The sequence below is a fragment of the Labrus mixtus genome, chromosome 4 (assembly GCF_963584025.1).
Source record: "Labrus mixtus chromosome 4, fLabMix1.1, whole genome shotgun sequence".
Classification (NCBI taxonomy): Eukaryota; Metazoa; Chordata; class Actinopteri; order Labriformes; family Labridae; genus Labrus; species Labrus mixtus.
Genome location: NC_083615.1, coordinates 13,938,855 through 13,955,363, shown reverse-complemented (window position 1 = coordinate 13,955,363; position 16,509 = coordinate 13,938,855). Strand labels below are relative to the sequence as shown.

Here is a 16,509-nt window from a genome sequence, read left to right as displayed (position 1 = left end):
TCTTCTTCTTCTTCTTCTTCTTCTTCTTCTTCTTCTTCTTCTTCTTCTTCTTCCCTTTGCTCTAGTTGCCCAGTATTAATGTTGTGTTTTCATTCCAGAGTTGTCGGAATGAGTAGATACAGTTTGTTCTTACAGTACAGCTTCAAACCACTGACCTAGTTTCAGTAACAGTAACATTTTGCACTCTGGGAGTGCAGCTCCCACTCTGATTTAGTCATACTTCCAGCATTTACAGTACAGGCACTTCAACATGTGATGAATGCAAAAAGTGGTAAGATTGAAGACCCGGGTCACCATTTAGAGAATAATGAAAGAAATAAAACCTAAAAGGAGAAAAAAGAGGGGATCATTTTGACTTTGACTTGCTAGTAAACGCTGAAATGGAAGATATTTCAGATTTTTCTTAACACAATGCTTTGACTGTCCTCGTTGTTTTTTTGTGTTTTCACCTTTCATGTCCCAAAGTTCTTCTCGCTGTTATACAAAAGGTGACCATGCAGGTGCGTTGCTGATCCACTGACTGCCTATTTACCTTTTCCAGGACTTTGCCTTGCTGCCAGAGAAAGACGAGACGTTCCTCGTAGAAGGAGGGGTGACCCTTAGCGGTGGACAAAGGGCTCGCCTTGGCCTGGCCAGGTACTTCCTCTTACACCTGAGCCTCTCTCGGCATGTCTCTTCTTATCCTTGTCTCTGTCAACACTACTGCTTCTGCTGATGAGTGATTATTAGTCTTTCCTATCCTGTCTTTAACTATAGCAGAGTTAGAGTGACTTTTTAAACATGGTCTGTTTTTCTACATATTTTGGGGTTTTACTAAATTGTACAAATGTCACATGTATAGAGGCCCATAAAGTGATGATAGAGGGGCATGACTTTTGTATGAGTCTGTATTTAATTTGAAGGAAAAAGCTTCTGACGCTGCCTTTAATCTGGCACTTTGACTCTTAAAAAAATGTGTTGTAGTCATTATAATAAAGAAAAAGGAGGTAGTTACATGCACATCATGTAGGTACAGGGCAGTGCAAAAACAGCAGACTGAGGAAAAAGATATGCCAGCACACTCATTCAAATGCCACAAAAGGTTTTAATTCTTCACAATCGCAACCAGAGGTCTTCTTCAGGTGGATTCAAAAATGATCACCTGAAGGAGACCTCTGGCTAAAATGTTGTGATTGTGATGATTTAAAACTATCTGTGCATTTGAGCAAGTCTGCAGGCCTATCCTCTTCCATAGGTCATTACAAGCCATTTACCACTTATTTCGCTGTGTCATCCTCTGTCACTTATACTCAAATATACTGTATGTTGAAAGAGGGCACAGTTTAAAAATATAAAAAAATAACCCTTTTATTCTCATCAGTTAAAAATGCACAGACTACCCTTTAATTCTTAGTTTGAGAAGGAGCTAAATGGGCTAAAATATCGGTCACTCTGCAGTGCATCATAGAGAGCTCCTCATGAAAAAAGTGCATCAATCAGCTGCATCTTTTCCTCTTAAAACCAACATGTTCACTTCTCAAAGAAAACACTCAAAAGATACATTTCATGACCATAAACCAATCAAGGTTATCCATACTGTCTGTAGTAGCACTCCCATGGTCAGCGCCTCTATTGCCTGTCAGCCAAGTTTTACAAGTATTGTTAATGTTGATAGCTGAGCCTCTTGTACGTAATCAGAACTGAAATCCCTCATCCATCATTTTTATCTGTGCGTCTGCCTGCAGAGAAGCTGAATTTTGTGTTTTATTGTCTCCCTTTTACAAAGACAAGTGCTTTCTACGGCCTCAATTGAGCGTTATTACCCTATTAAAACTGTGTGTAGTCAGACACTCTCATCTTCCCACGCAATATTTATTGCTTTAGAGTCCTGGCACCAATTATGAACATCCCAGTGGGTTTTTTCTGCCTCCTACCATCTCTGTAAATACTCATCAGAACTGATTTATGCCCACAGTGACTCTACTTCCTCATTTACACCTTTTTTCTTTTTGTTTAGTGTCCCACTCTTTCTCTTTCTCTTTCTCTTTGTCTTGCTTTTTGTTTTGCATGTCTCTTTTATTCCATGTCCTAAACATTTGGGTATTCTCCGTTTCCTTGCTTGCTGTCTTACTCTGACTCACATTGTGTTTTTTTTTTTCCTGCCTCAGGGCTGTGTATAAGGATGCAGACCTCTACCTGCTGGATTCACCATTCACCCACCTGGACATCGTGACGGAGAAAGAGATCTTTGAGAAGTGTGTATTCAAACAGAGAGTCTTTCATGTGGAGGAGTTTGGGGGGGGTGGCTGTAGAGCTAACGTTTAAGTTCATGGTCAAGGTCATCTCTTGTTGTGTCAGGCACAGTGGAGTTGACTGTGGTGAGTCACAGCTGTGTCATCACTCTGTAACCTTCTCAAGGAACAGGAGTTGTTGTTTGTGTTTTTGAAGTTGAGACAAAAGGAATTATGGTTTTGATAAAATTCTTTAAATTAGAAACAGTTTTTGTTGACATTGCCGCATCATTCTTTTTTCTTATTTTTTTCAAAAGGGTATATTTTGGGCTTATTTTAGAGATAGGACAGTGTAGACAGAGTCAAAATCAGGGTGAGAAGGAGTGGGGAATGACATGCTGGTAAGGAGCCACAGGTCCGATTCGAGCCCAACCCGCCTGCCATTAGGACTATAGCGTCAACACTCTTCTTGGCTACCTGCATCGTTCTTTTTATGATATGTCCTGCCCCCTTAAACCCCCCTGCCCGACAGCGATAGTCTACTGCTGTGAGTTGCATGTGTGAACAAGCACCTCAGGAAGATTTCAGAGGCAACCTGCATGAAACTTTCAGGTGTGCATATATGAAAACATTTTTTTATCTGTTTTTTTCTTCTTTTTTTTAAGATTTTCTTTTTGGCTTTTGATACCTTTATTTCAAGGAACAGGCCAGTGGATAGATGAGGAAATCCAAAGTAGAAAGTGGGGACTGACATGCGGGAAAGGGGCTGAGGGTCAGAATGGAACTCAGGCCGTCTGCTTTTCGAGGGCCACAGCCTCCGTGCATGAGGCGCAAAACCTTAACACAACCGACGCCCCATTCAGTCTTGTTTTTATAAAAATTGCTGATCCGTTTTTTTGGTCTTTTAAAAAAGAAATGTAAAAAGTTTACAGACAGTTGATATCTGATGTCTCAATCCAATCTCCATTTTCTGTTTCCGTGCACAGATGTGTCTGTAAACTTATGGCCTCCAAGACTCGTATAGTGGTCACCAGCAAGTTAGAGCATCTCAAACGGGCAGACAAAATCCTGCTGCTCCACAACGGAGACTGCTACTTCTATGGCACCTTCTCCGAGCTGCAGGCACAGAGGCCTGACTTCAGCTCCCTCCTCCTTGGCATGGAAGCCTATGACAACATCAACGCAGAGCGACGCAGTTCCATCCTCACAGAAACTCTACGCAGGGTCTCTATCGACGAGACGGCTGGATTTCGAGGCCCAGAGCCGATGCGCCAGTCTTTCAGGCAGCAACACCCTCCAATAATAATCTCTGGACCGCAAGGCCACGCTGGAGGTGACGGCTACCCAGAAAAACGCAAACAGTCCCTCATACTCAGCCCCCTGGCGGCTGCTCGCAAGTTCTCCTTCATCGGAAACTCCCAACAGACTGCAAACACTCTGGCTGACGATGGGGTTCGGGAACTCTCTGATAGGAAATTCTCCGTTGTACCCGAGGATGATCAGGTAGAGGAGGTGCTCCCCAGGGGGAACTTATACCATCATCAGTTGCCACACCTCCACGGGCAGCGGCGTCAGTCCGTGCTGGCATTCATCACTTACTCTCAGGGCCAGGAACGCAGAGAGCAGATGCAGTCTTCCCTCAGAAAGAGACTGTCCATCACACCACAGTGTGACCTGGCATCCGAGCTGGACATTTACGCTCGCCGCCTGTCCAAAGACAGCGTTTATGACATTAGCGAGGAGGTGGATGAAGAAGACATGGAGGTAGAATGTTACTGTTTTCTTCAGCTGCATTTTCAACATCTGGATGTATCAGATAAGCAATAGTAAATGAACACATCTGTTTCTTCACAGCAATGCTTTGCAGATGAACGAGAGAACATCTTTGAAACTACCTCATGGAGCACCTATCTACGCTACCTAACCACCAACAAGAGCTTAATCTACGTCCTACTTTTCATCATATTTGTCTTCATCATTGAGGTAAAAGCACCACAATGTTAGGCTGGCTTGGTTTTTATGATGGACATATAGATGACAGAGGATTGTTCTTGTCTTCTTCACACCTATAGGTTGCTGCTTCAGTCATTGGCATTTACCTCATCACTGAGTAAGTGTCATTTTTTATGATCTTTTCCACTAAAACATTAGAAGACATACAGTAAGTGCCTTTGTGGTCCCAGTGTGCACTGACACCTTGCTCTGTTTGGTGTATTTTCCTTTTTTTTAAAATAAATTTTAAGTAGAGGTGCATTTAGACTTTTGTAGTTTTAGACGAACATTGTTGACAAAGTCAGTTTTAATATTTACTTATCAGGAAGTTTTAAATCACACTTTCAGAGTTATTTCCGAGATCAAAGTTCCACATTTGTCCTTCCTATCTTCAATACTTCCTTTTAAAAATGCACCATGGTGCCTACTATATATATAAAAGGAAAAGGTAATTGTATAGTATAACTACACCTCTGTGTATTAAATGTTAATAATACAATTAGATATTATAAAAATGAAGAACGGAAGGTAACCCCCTTTGTAAGAGAGAAACAAATGAATATACCTTCATCAAAAGAAAAAGCAACACGATTTACTGCAAACTCCCAATTGGCAACAACAAAACATTTCTTGTTAAAAGAGAAATATGTCAAAAATCACAACAAGCCTGAGGGGCCAGTAGCATAGTGGTTGGTGCACGCCCCCCATGTACGGAGGCTGTGGTCCTCCAAGCGAGCGGCTCGGGTTCGAGTCCCACCAGTGGCTCCTTTCTCGCATGTAATTCTCCACTCTCTTTTTCTCCCTGATCTCCAACTCTATCCACTGTCCTATCTCTACAATAAAGTCACAAAAAGCCCCCCCCCACCCCCCCCCCTAGAAAAAAAAAGAAAATTCACAACAAGCAAGGCTAGAAACACATTTTTTATTTATACCTCGGTCCAGCCTTTTTCAATTCTAATCCATACTCGTTTTACCAGGGAAATCAGGAGGGATGGAGAAAACCCTTCTTCACCCAACTACATCGACGAGCAGCACCCAAATGCCTCATCGCCCCCCGTCCACCTGGCAGTCATTGTCACACCGACCAGCGCTTACTACATCATCTACATTTACGTGGCGACATCAGAGAGTGTGCTGGCTTTAGGATTCTTCAGGGGCCTCCCATTGGTGCACACATTACTCACTGTGTCCAAACGACTGCACGAACAGATGCTCAGCGCCGTAATACGAGCACCCATGGCTGTGCTCAACTCCATGAAGACAGGTGACTTACTTTGCTTTCTTTGTTAGGTAAAAAGAAGAAATGGCAAAAAATAAAACCTGTATTTAATGATGTCATATGGTACCCTTGTATCTGCCTTTTCCTACTGTCTTCCAGGTCGGATCATGAACAGATTTACGAAAGATATGGCCACCATAGATGACATGCTGCCTTTGGTCCTGTTTGACCTCATCCAGGTATTTACTGTATAGTATGTTATAAAGTGTTACACGGCATTCCAAAGAAGTGATGATTATGCTGCATAACAGAGCTCTTCTCAAAATAACATTCCCATCTCTATTACTGATTTCATGGTACAACAAATCGTTAAGTGCTTATACACTGCAGGCCACACCTACCCATTCACACCAATTTCCACTCAGATGGCAGAGGTTGCTGTGTAAGGTGACCATCAGAAGCAGCGGGAGCAATTTAGGGTTAAGTGTCCCTCCAGTTGAGAGACGACTGACTCTACCAACTGAGCCACAGCAGTCCACGACAAAATCGTGGGAACAAAAACACAATTTAGGAAAATTTCACCAAAAGACATGACAAGCACACAAGAACCTTAAAATACAGAAAAAAGTATTTGCATGAAACAAAACAGGGAACATGATGGAAAAGCATATATCAACACAATTTCTCTATCTGAAGAAAAATTCAAAAACTTTCAATTTGAAGGAAAATTCCTTTTTAAATAGTGTAAGGATAAAAAGCCTTACCTAATGCAATACTTCCCACGTTCCATTTTGTGAAACAAGAAAATAATTTCACCAACCTTTGTGGTATTTTATGAATTAATTTAAGAATTAAAGGGGCTATATGTAACTTTTTTTCATGTATAAATCGTTTTTTTATCGCCCATTAATAAGCGAACGGTTAACTGATGAAAAAGTAGATGTTCACTGTCTATCTGTGTTGCCTGTGTAAACTTTTTCCCCGGGTCATATTTTCCGCGAAAGCTCCAGGAAGTGACATTTTATGCACGTTCTCAACATCCTCCTCACTCCGCTCCGCTTACAGAGATCAACAGTACAAACTCATCACACACTCCTGCTCTCAGCCAGTGCCTGCAGAGACTGTCGTTTGTAGGATGGAGAATGAATACAGACACACAGACTCCTTCACAGACTTTCACATGTGTATGACCACTTACCTCCTCTGTAAACATTATGCCGGTAAATATCCAGTGTTTCGCAGCCGATGATGATGCTCGTTTGTGTACGTACAAGCACGTATGATGAGAACACGAGGGAGAGCGAGCAACAGGTTACTGGTGCAGTTCGCCTAACGGCCATGCGGTAACACTACAAACGCAGTTTTTTTGAAAGTTACATATAGCCTCTTTAAATTTGAAGACACTGCCGAGCCATAATGTTTAAAAAAAGGCTCCATCATTCAAATGGTGCACTCCTGTTTACTCAGGCTTTAGAGAAAGTGAACTTTTTGTAGGTGTGAATCTCAGTACATTCAAGTATTTTTGTCTCTGATGATTTTTTGTTTTGTTGCCCCACCACCAGCTGACATTGATTGTCACAGGTGCCATCTTCACTGTGTCCATCATGCGGCCTTACATCTTCATCGCTGCCATCCCATTGGCTGCCATCTTTGTTATCCTCAGAAAGTACTTCTTACGAACAGGACAGCAACTCAAGCTCCTGGAGGCTGAAGGTGAGAGTCAGAGAGGAGATGTGTGTGAATGACGTTGCACATGAACCGGAGTCTAACAATACTATCTTCTTCTTTTTTTTTTACTAGACTGGGATTGGCATGAAAGATTATTATTAACCGGCAAACATACAAGAAAAGTCAAAGTGAAAACATGATAGTAAAAGGCAATAGAGCGAGCAGAGGAAGGGAAAGTCGTGGGGAGACGCCACAGTCATCATAACTGTGTGTCTGCGTACAGAGCTGGTGGCTGGCCCAGGGCCAAGGGGGCAAAGATCGGGCTGAAGAACAAAAACATGACAGAGGTGGGGTCAAAGGAGAGGATAGAGGGGCTGCCTCAGAGGGGCGGGAACAGTTAAAGGAAGTGAGGCAGAGGGAAATAACAAATGTTATCGTCCAATCGGCAAAGAGTTTGGTATCCCTGGCAAAAGAGTGAAGTCATTTCTGAAAGGTTTTAATCGTTAAACAATTGTTTTTGGCTGCTATTATACTCCCAAGTGAGAGTTTGATTAAATGAAATGCTCAGCATGCTGACACGGCTGTGGCAGCGAACTTCATGAAACACTTAGAATCATGTTTCTGCAGAGCACCAGAACGCTTTTGGTACAATTTAAATGATTCAAGGTATTTACACTATTTAAGTTATTCCATATATTGAACAACTCCTCCTTTTCATATCACATTGATATACAGAAAGTGGAACTGTTGCACCATTGAATTGAGCTGCAGATGGCTGTTTCAGTCAGCACCATCAGACACTGTGCTGCAGTAAAGAAGTACCAGTGTGGTCGCTGACAGGGCAGTGTCTCTCTGTACAACGAGGGGATGACAAAACCGGTCACTGGAGTGCTGACAAAGATGCCGTTCTGTGTTTTTTGGATTACCCTCCTATGAAAATGATTCTTTCACTAAACGTGTGTTACGGTGATGACAGCGATGTCTAGTTTCCGGAGCTTGCTGGAAGCCCGTTAGGGTCAAAAAGATGAGCCGAGCTGGGATTTCCTTCGACCCCATCCTGGAGTAACAAAAAGCATGTTAGAGAAAACGCTCTGGATATTATGTGCATTAGTCACAACAATGCTTTGTCGAATTCTTTTGCTGTTTGTAAGCGATTTTCCATTTACTTCACTGAGAGATACACAGAATGTTTTTCCTGAATGTCTAAAATAGGAGAAATTATTTTAAAGGGCATGGAGAGGCATAGTTGAAAAACAATCTAGACCAGTCAAGACCTCCACTGATAAATGCTTTTTTTCCACATCATTACTGTGATTAGAAGGAAAACAGCCTTTTCCAAAAGAACAAATAACTTCAATACATTCATAATTTGATTTTTATCCTCCAGTTACGTTCTAAGTGAGTTACACGCCCGCTGCTCACAAAATGATTTTTATTGATATTTATGGTCTTGGTCTTGTCTCCGTCTTGCCCTGCCTTGGTCTTGTTCTTGCCTCTGTCTCGATCCCTAAATGTTTTCATCTTGTCTCGGTGTCGGAGCACTCTGGTCTTGGTTATGTCTTGGTCTCGATTAGGGTGGTCTTGACTACACTATCCAACCTAGAAAAGAGGCTCTTAGGAACTCAGGACAAGCGGTGGGTTGGAAGAAATGTGTTACGGCTCGAGAAAACTAATAGGAGGACCCAGATGCAGAATTAACAAAAATAATTTATTTTAACAAAAAGCCAAAGACAAACGAAACTCACTGATTCAAAAATGTGCAACAAAAAGCCAAAGGGGGAAAAAACAAGGAGTCACAAGGAAACACTGGAAAGACACACAAACTACACTCTACTTACAACATACAATGAACTGACACAGAAGGGAAGAAACACAGAGACTAAATAGACACAGGGGTAATCAAACACAGGTGAGACTAATGAAACAGGTGAAGACAATGAGGGCAATCACACTGGAGGGAAACACACAGGCAGGAATGAACACAAGACAAGAATCAATCAATCAATCAATTTTTATTTGTATAGCGACAACTCATAACAAGTGTTATCTCGAGACACTTTACAAGAAGCAGGTAAAATACCTTACTCATTGTCTGTTAACATTACAAAAGAGCAGGTAAAAAGACCTTACTCATTCTTATGTTACAAAAAGCAGGTAAAAGACCTTACTTATTGCTATGTTACAAAGATCCGGCCTATCCATCATGAGCACTTTAGCAAAGCAGCAAAAGTTACAGTGGTAAGAAAAAACTGCCTTATTAAAAGGCAGAAATCTTCGGCCGGATCCCCGGCTCATGACGAAACAGTCTTCACAGGCCTAGACTGCGCCGGGCTTGGAAAGGGAGAGATGGAAACACTGAGGACAACTACAAAATAAATACATGAAACACTGAAGACACTGTAGAATGAAAAATCAAGAAACACTAGAACATAGAGGGAAACACCAGGGAAGAATGAGACCCAAAAGATAAATACATCTAAAACTGTGAAAAACAAAACTAAACAGAACAAATAATGACAAAATGAAAATATTTAGCAAAGGATATGAAATGAAGCTCATGACTAATCAAGCAATATTTAGTTTCTGTTTGGCACACTGTTTTCTTTCCCATTGGTAGACCCAAATAACCCGAGCAACATGTATATTAGGCCAACCTGTATCTTACTCCTAGTCTGCCTTCAGTCTGGCCTCTTATTACTTACATCTTCTGTTGTAAATAGCTGTTAGTACTCAAACTCTGAAAGTTGTACAACATTTTTGTTCTTCTCTTGCAGCTCGTAGCCCCATCTTCTCCCACCTCATCATTTCCCTGAAAGGTTTGTGGACTATTCGGGCCTTTGGGCGTCAGACCTACTTCGAGACACTCTTCCACAAGGCGCTTAACACTCACACAGCCGCCTGGTTCCACTACCTGGCCACACTGCGATGGTTCCTCTTCAGATGTGATATGATCTTTGTACTGTTCTTCACTGCAGCTGCCTTCATCGCTGTTGGAACCAACCGTGAGTGCCGGGATACCTGTGGGTTTTCTGATTAAGGGTGGATTTTGGACAGATGTGTTAGGTGGTATGTGTGATACATAGAGTACAATTTATACTACAGTAGGTCTATACAATGAGTTTGAAGGAAAACAGTAAGAATTGAAGACTTTTCTTAGCATTGAACTTCAGTACCACTTTAAAGTCTTTTTTTCCTGAACTAATTTTTCAACCCATTTTTTTATTTTCTTTTTGGAGGGGGGGGGGGGGGGGGGTATATTAGACAGGACAGCTGAAAGGAGACAGAATATGTTGAGAGGAGAGAGTGGGAGATGATATTCAGCAAAGGGCTGTGTTCTGATTTGGACCAAGACCACTTGGACTAGGACTATAGCCTCTGTACAGGGGAGGGGGTGCATGCTCTCACCAGTGACCTAAACTAGCGCCCCCACCTGAATAACACCAGTATAGTTGTAATTTAGAACCCTCAAAATAAAAACATAAGACAACAGAAAGTAATGACAGAATGAGATGAATGAGCCTTTAAAAAAAACACAAGAGCAGCAGCTGCACTTGTTTTTATGCATTGGAAGAAGGAAAACATTAAATGAAATTCGATTAAGTTAGACAGTAAACACTTTATTATTTCCATTATGCCAATGGTGTGAAGAAGCCTTATCTGTGTGCCTCAGTGTGCAGAGTCAGATATCAAGATCATAACACACAGTTTGTCTGTGAAAGCTGCTGGAACGCCACCGGATGAGATGTCATGTAGCGAAGGAAGCATGTGCGTGTTTGATTAAATAAATGTGAAACAAAAGTACACACACAGACATACAAACATGTGTTGCTGCGTCATTGTCTGTGTTTATGCTGAGAGCAGATTAAAGGGTCATTTCACAGCTCATTACTTTCCAATAGAGCCTGTAGCTGAACTGACATACCTGAGCTCTGCTCTGACATCAGAGAGAGCAGCTGTGATTGGACAATACTGACGAGTGTGTGTGTGTGTGTGTGTGTGTGTGTGTGTGTGTGTGTGTGTGTGTCTGTGTTTGTGTGCGTGTGTGTATGTGTGTTCACATTACAGAGGACAAACCAGGGGAGGTTGGCATCATTGTGGCCCTTGCAATGCTCATCCTTGGGACTTTCCAATGGGCTGTCATAACCAGCATCACTGTGGACGGACTGGTATGTGTTTCACTAACACACACACTCACACACACAATCACACAAATCTCTATTGTTTGCATCATAGTAGGACTTGTATTGAAATACTTCAAAACTACTGGCCAGCCAGAACTGATTCAGCTGCTACAAACACACATCAGAGGACGTTTTGATTTGATTAAACTAAAAGCCCAATCCCCTTCAGCTCACCTCACTCTCTCTCTACTTCTCTCAGATGCGATCAGTTGATCGGGTGTTTAAGTTTATCGACCTGCCGTCAGAGGAGCCGCTCCCTCCAGGGAAATCTGGTGGTAAAGGAGGCCCTGGCCTCGTCATCGACAACCCACATGCCCAAGAAAGCTGGCCCAACCGCGGTCACATGGACGTCCAGGGCCTGACTGTGAAATACACTGAGGCTGGGCGTGCTGTCCTCAGTGACATCTCCTTCTCCGTGGAGGGAGGGCAGAGTGTAAGTCCCCAATGAGTAAAGCGAGTGGAGTTAAATGAAGCCTGGCTGAGGAATGTTGGATTGGAGGAATTGGATTTTGGTTAATTGTGTGTCACACAAATATTGTGTTGGATCTGAACTTAGCAACCTTTAACACAAACGAATTTCACAAGTAAAGACCTGTGTTGTCTCACAGGTTCTCAGTCTAAACGGACGCTGGCGGCTTTGAAGCAAACAATATAAATCTTTTATAATCTGTTATAGATCTTACCTTGACAAAAACAAGTCATTCTTTGGGGATCGTTTCTGTAAGGTCATTGTTGTAATATCCCCAATGATCTGTGGGTGACTGAATTCCAAAAACTTAGTATCAATAAAAATTCAAATCAAATTGTTACCAATATTTAAAATATCATAATCCCCCTTAATGACCTTGCTTGAAGAAAATACTAGAAAATTATTTTAAACTCATCCCTACAATCATCCAGTATCTGCTGTATCTCCCCTTATGATCCAGATTTCAAACACCTTATGTCATTTAAGTGGTGCAGATCATCACTGGCAGCAGTGGCAGAAATAGAAATAAGAAAATAATAGAAAAGAAATATTTGACTCCTATCCCTCTCTCTTCTGCTCCTGGCTGTAATTGCAGCCACTATGAGCTCCTCATAATGAATCCTTGAGGACAGAGGAGCTCACTAAGTGTCTGCACTTTAGCCTTGTCCCATTAGCTTCTCCAAGGTCTTCTGATAATTGGGCTATTAGACTCTTATACACCTGAAGGCAGCATGCACACTGCCATGAATATACTGTTCGGGTACTGATACAGTATGTTCTGCATACTGTGCAGCATATGTGCGTGCAAAAGCCAGAAACGACTTTAAATATTTTGTAGGTTTAAATGTGAATGTTCTTGTGTGTGTGTAGATAGGTCTGCTGGGTCGAACAGGTTCAGGGAAGAGCACCCTGCTCTCGGCTCTGCTGCGTCTCGCCTCCACTGATGGAGAAATCTCCATCGACGGCGTCTCCTGGAGCTCCGTCTCCCTGCAAACGTGGAGGAAGGCCTTTGGAGTGGTGCCGCAGGTATGACCATGAATTTACAATCTTTTATGTGTCGTGCAAATGTTGCAATATTTGATTTAAGTACTGTAGAGTATGATCAAAAAGGAAAAGTGTAAAAAAGAATCATCTGCAACAGGGCCAAATGAAAGTGGAGCTAGGTTGGCATGAGATGTATTAAAGGTCACATGTTCTCCTCCTCATCAACCAGTTTAAATAAGTCTCAGAGCGGCCCAAAACATGTCTGTGAAGTTTCTTGTTCTAAATCCACTCTGATCCTGTTTTGGATCATGTCTATAAACCCCTCTATTTCAGCTCTGCTCAGAACAGGCTGTTTCTGTGTCTGTAGCTTTAAATGCAAATGAGCTGTGCCTGACCACGCCCCTCTCTGAAAGGGCTTGGGTGGCTCGGGTTTTCTCAAGAAGCCCTAGCAAAAAACAGAGAGGAGGAACTTATCTCATAATTGGGGGGGTTGTAGACAGACTAGGGACAAATACTGGTGTGGGATAAACATGGTGAAGTGTATTTTGCATAATATGTGACCATTAAAGAGTTCTGAAACAATTAAGTCTCACATTGAGAGTTTTTTAAACACTGATTACGTAGAACTGTATGTTTGTTCTGAAGCACCAGCACTGACTGATACGTTATAAATCATTTTGAAATGTGTTTTTTATGGTGAGACTTTTTTGTCAATAAGAGAATGTTAAAAACAATGATATATGTTTAATTTTTTTTTACATACGGATGGGACACAAGAGTCTGAGGAAACACCAACTTATTAACTCAACTCAGAAAGCATTATAGATAATAAGTAATGTTTCAAGGTGTTGTATTTCATATGCAGCCGGATATATCAGGAGTGAAATACCACTTAGTCAAATGCTTTTTTACTCTGCTCTGTTGCAAACAGAGAGTCTTCATTCTAACTGGAACTTTCCGGATGAACCTGGACCCACATGGACGTCACAGTGATGAGGAGCTGTGGAGGGTAGCCGAGGAGGTGAGGCCCTCTTTTAAATTTTGTTTTGATTTATAAATAAATGTGCTTCACAAGACAGTTACCGGATTAATACAATAATTAGAGGTAAGGGAGTTAGATTTTATGTTCATTCTTTATGCTTAAAGGTAGAGTCTGTAGCATTTGTTGATTGCGGTTTGTAAACACAACATTCAAACTGGGCCCCTCCTCCTGGGTTCATCGCCCCCACCCCCCAGAAACGCCCACTCACTGCAGGATGTACGTTTCCTGCTTGTACCTGCACCGCGAGCTACTGCACGCTAGCACAATCTAACGGTTTGGCACCTGCCTGTCCAACAGTATGCAGACCAACTCAGCGAGTGGAACTAGCATTTTGCCTCACTACGATTATATTTTCTTTTCTTTGCCGCTTCATCCCCAGACATCTGTCGTATTCACCAATTGGAATCACTTCCAAATTCTTAATTGTATCCACTGCTATCAAAACACACCATCTCCCCACCAGGAAACGTCCTGTGTAAAATAATACAAAACATCAAAATCCAGGCAGAGGGTCTCTGAAGACATTCAATTGAGAGTCATTATTTTGTATAAGTCTACATTTAATTTTTTATGAAAAAGCTACTGACTGTACCTTTTAAGTATTTCATAAAAATATTGCTATAAGGCGTCTCACATGAATGAATTAATCTGCAGTGTCTGTATGAAGTCTGATGATCTTCAGAAACAATGCATGCTGAAAGGCTTGAAGAGTAAAATGGTTTCTTAAGTTAAGTATGTTTCCTCAGGTGGGTTTGAAGTCTGTCATCGAGCAGTTTCCAGACAAGCTGGACTTCCAGCTGGAAGACGGAGGCAACGTGTTGAGCAACGGACACAAACAGCTGCTGTGTCTCGCCCGCTCCATCCTCAGCAAGGCTCGCATCCTGCTGCTGGACGAACCCTCTGCCTACCTCGACCCCATGTAAGTTATTAACGTCAAAACAGCCCGAGCTCTGTGTGTTTTGGATGTAGGTGTCAGTGTGCCACATGAGGGCTTACAATCAGCTTGATCTGCAACTTTGGATTCCACATTTTATCTAGCTACACCCACAATGAGCTACGTGTAAGATTCAAGTTGTAACAAATGTCTGTGCTGGAACTTTCTCAATTGGTGCAACAGCTTCCATGTTAGAAGTGTGTTGTCCTAAATTAGAAATTACACTCTAACAAGGCTACATTTGAACTTACACACAGCCGGTGGAACCCAGTGCAGGACTCTAACTTGAACGTGGCATTCATAAAAGAAGAGCCTGATAATTGAACTAGTATGCCTGCATTCTGGGGGTTCTATGTTTTCTAGGGTAACAGGGGACTATGACGTGACTCTGACTGCACAAACACAAACAGCTGAAACCTGAAAGTGATCAGGGGTTTGTGTGTATTTTCTTTGTGTCTGTGTCAGCCTGTGAACCCAGTGCAGCAGAGGCACTTCAAATCTAACATGTGTGCTGCTCCTGTCCCTGCATATGGGGACAATCTCGACTACTTACTGTAATTCTGACTGTGCGTGTTTGTGTGTGTAGCAATATGTGCAGACGCCGGTCGTGATTGTAAATGAAGCCTTTAATGAGCAATCTAATTTAACCTGAGGCGAACGCCGCCTGCTCTTTCATGTTTCCCTCAACAAGAGCGCAACCTTAAGCTAATGTTTGAGCAACAGAGAGAGACGGCCTTTGATGATGAAGATGATGCTAATGATGATGAGGACTGCTTTTGTGTGTGTGTGTGTGTGTGTGTGTGTGTGTGTGTGTGTGTGTGTGTGTGTGTGTGTGTGTGTGTGTGTGTGTGTGTGTGTGTGTGTGTGTGTGTGTGTGTGTGTGTGTGTGTGTGTGTGTGTGTGTGTGTGTGTGTGTGTGTGTGTGTGTGTGTGTGTGTGTGTGAACAGAACGTTACAGGTCCTGAGGAAGACGCTGAAGCATGCGTTCTCTGACTGCACAGTCATCCTATCAGAACACAGAGTGGAGCCACTGCTGGAGTGTCAATCATTCCTGGTAAGTTTTGGATTATATATTTTGGATTTTTTTTTTCCACAGTTATTTTTGTGAGGAAACATAAACACTCATGAGTTTGTACGGTTCAATCTTATTGAAGCTCACTCTAACTTGGCCTGTTACAAGGTTACAATGATACTACATTCCTTTATGTTGGACGTGGCTGTTTGCGTCTGTGTCCGTCTGCTGGATTGTTTAAGTGATAGTAATGAAGGTTTGTGTTAAAAAAAAAAAGCAGCTTGTATGACAGGAATTTAAGGGAACTGTCACCTGGATTATTAGTTCTGTTAATTGGTTAAAAAATTAGAGAGGATGTGATTTATCACAATGTGCCACATATAAATTTAGTTTAGTTTATTAGTCTATTTGAATCAGGGACAGTGTACATAGAAACACATTAGTCTCAGAAGAGAAGAGATGCTTTGTACCAGATTTAGCTTAACAAGCTTATTTCCATCTGTTGTCCTTGGGCAGGTGATGGCAAGAGTAAAATACAAATCAACCAGTCATGTGTGCACGCACAATGCAAAGAAAGCTACTAGCAGCCTTTTGCAACACAGACTAAAAAGTCCATTTAGGGTTTTTAGGTGGCTTAATCAGATTTCATGTGGGGTCCAGGCCACCGCCTGCCGCCCAGCCAACATTTCCTGAGCCCATCCAGCTCCTCGTGCACACCACTATGCACATGGACGTGCCTATTATGCAACATAATGGATGCAAACACGGGACCACTCAGACAGCTACATTTGCACAAAC

The 16,509-nt window shown here is 42.1% G+C and overlaps 1 protein-coding gene across 1 annotated transcript in view; it reads left to right on the top strand.

Moving 5' to 3' along the window:
• The window catches only part of cftr (CF transmembrane conductance regulator), a 40,426-nt gene that overhangs the window by 20,452 nt on the left and 3,465 nt on the right, over window positions 1–16,509 (top strand). The window contains exons 12-26 of the mRNA XM_061035963.1: window positions 542–636; window positions 2,148–2,234; window positions 3,197–3,974; window positions 4,065–4,193; window positions 4,283–4,320; window positions 5,180–5,466; window positions 5,581–5,660; window positions 6,984–7,134; window positions 9,864–10,091; window positions 11,155–11,255; window positions 11,470–11,703; window positions 12,610–12,765; window positions 13,655–13,744; window positions 14,512–14,684; window positions 15,648–15,753. Coding sequence (XP_060891946.1) covers window positions 542–636; window positions 2,148–2,234; window positions 3,197–3,974; window positions 4,065–4,193; window positions 4,283–4,320; window positions 5,180–5,466; window positions 5,581–5,660; window positions 6,984–7,134; window positions 9,864–10,091; window positions 11,155–11,255; window positions 11,470–11,703; window positions 12,610–12,765; window positions 13,655–13,744; window positions 14,512–14,684; window positions 15,648–15,753 — 2,733 coding nt within the window. The remainder of the gene's footprint in view (window positions 1–541; window positions 637–2,147; window positions 2,235–3,196; window positions 3,975–4,064; window positions 4,194–4,282; window positions 4,321–5,179; window positions 5,467–5,580; window positions 5,661–6,983; window positions 7,135–9,863; window positions 10,092–11,154; window positions 11,256–11,469; window positions 11,704–12,609; window positions 12,766–13,654; window positions 13,745–14,511; window positions 14,685–15,647; window positions 15,754–16,509) is intronic.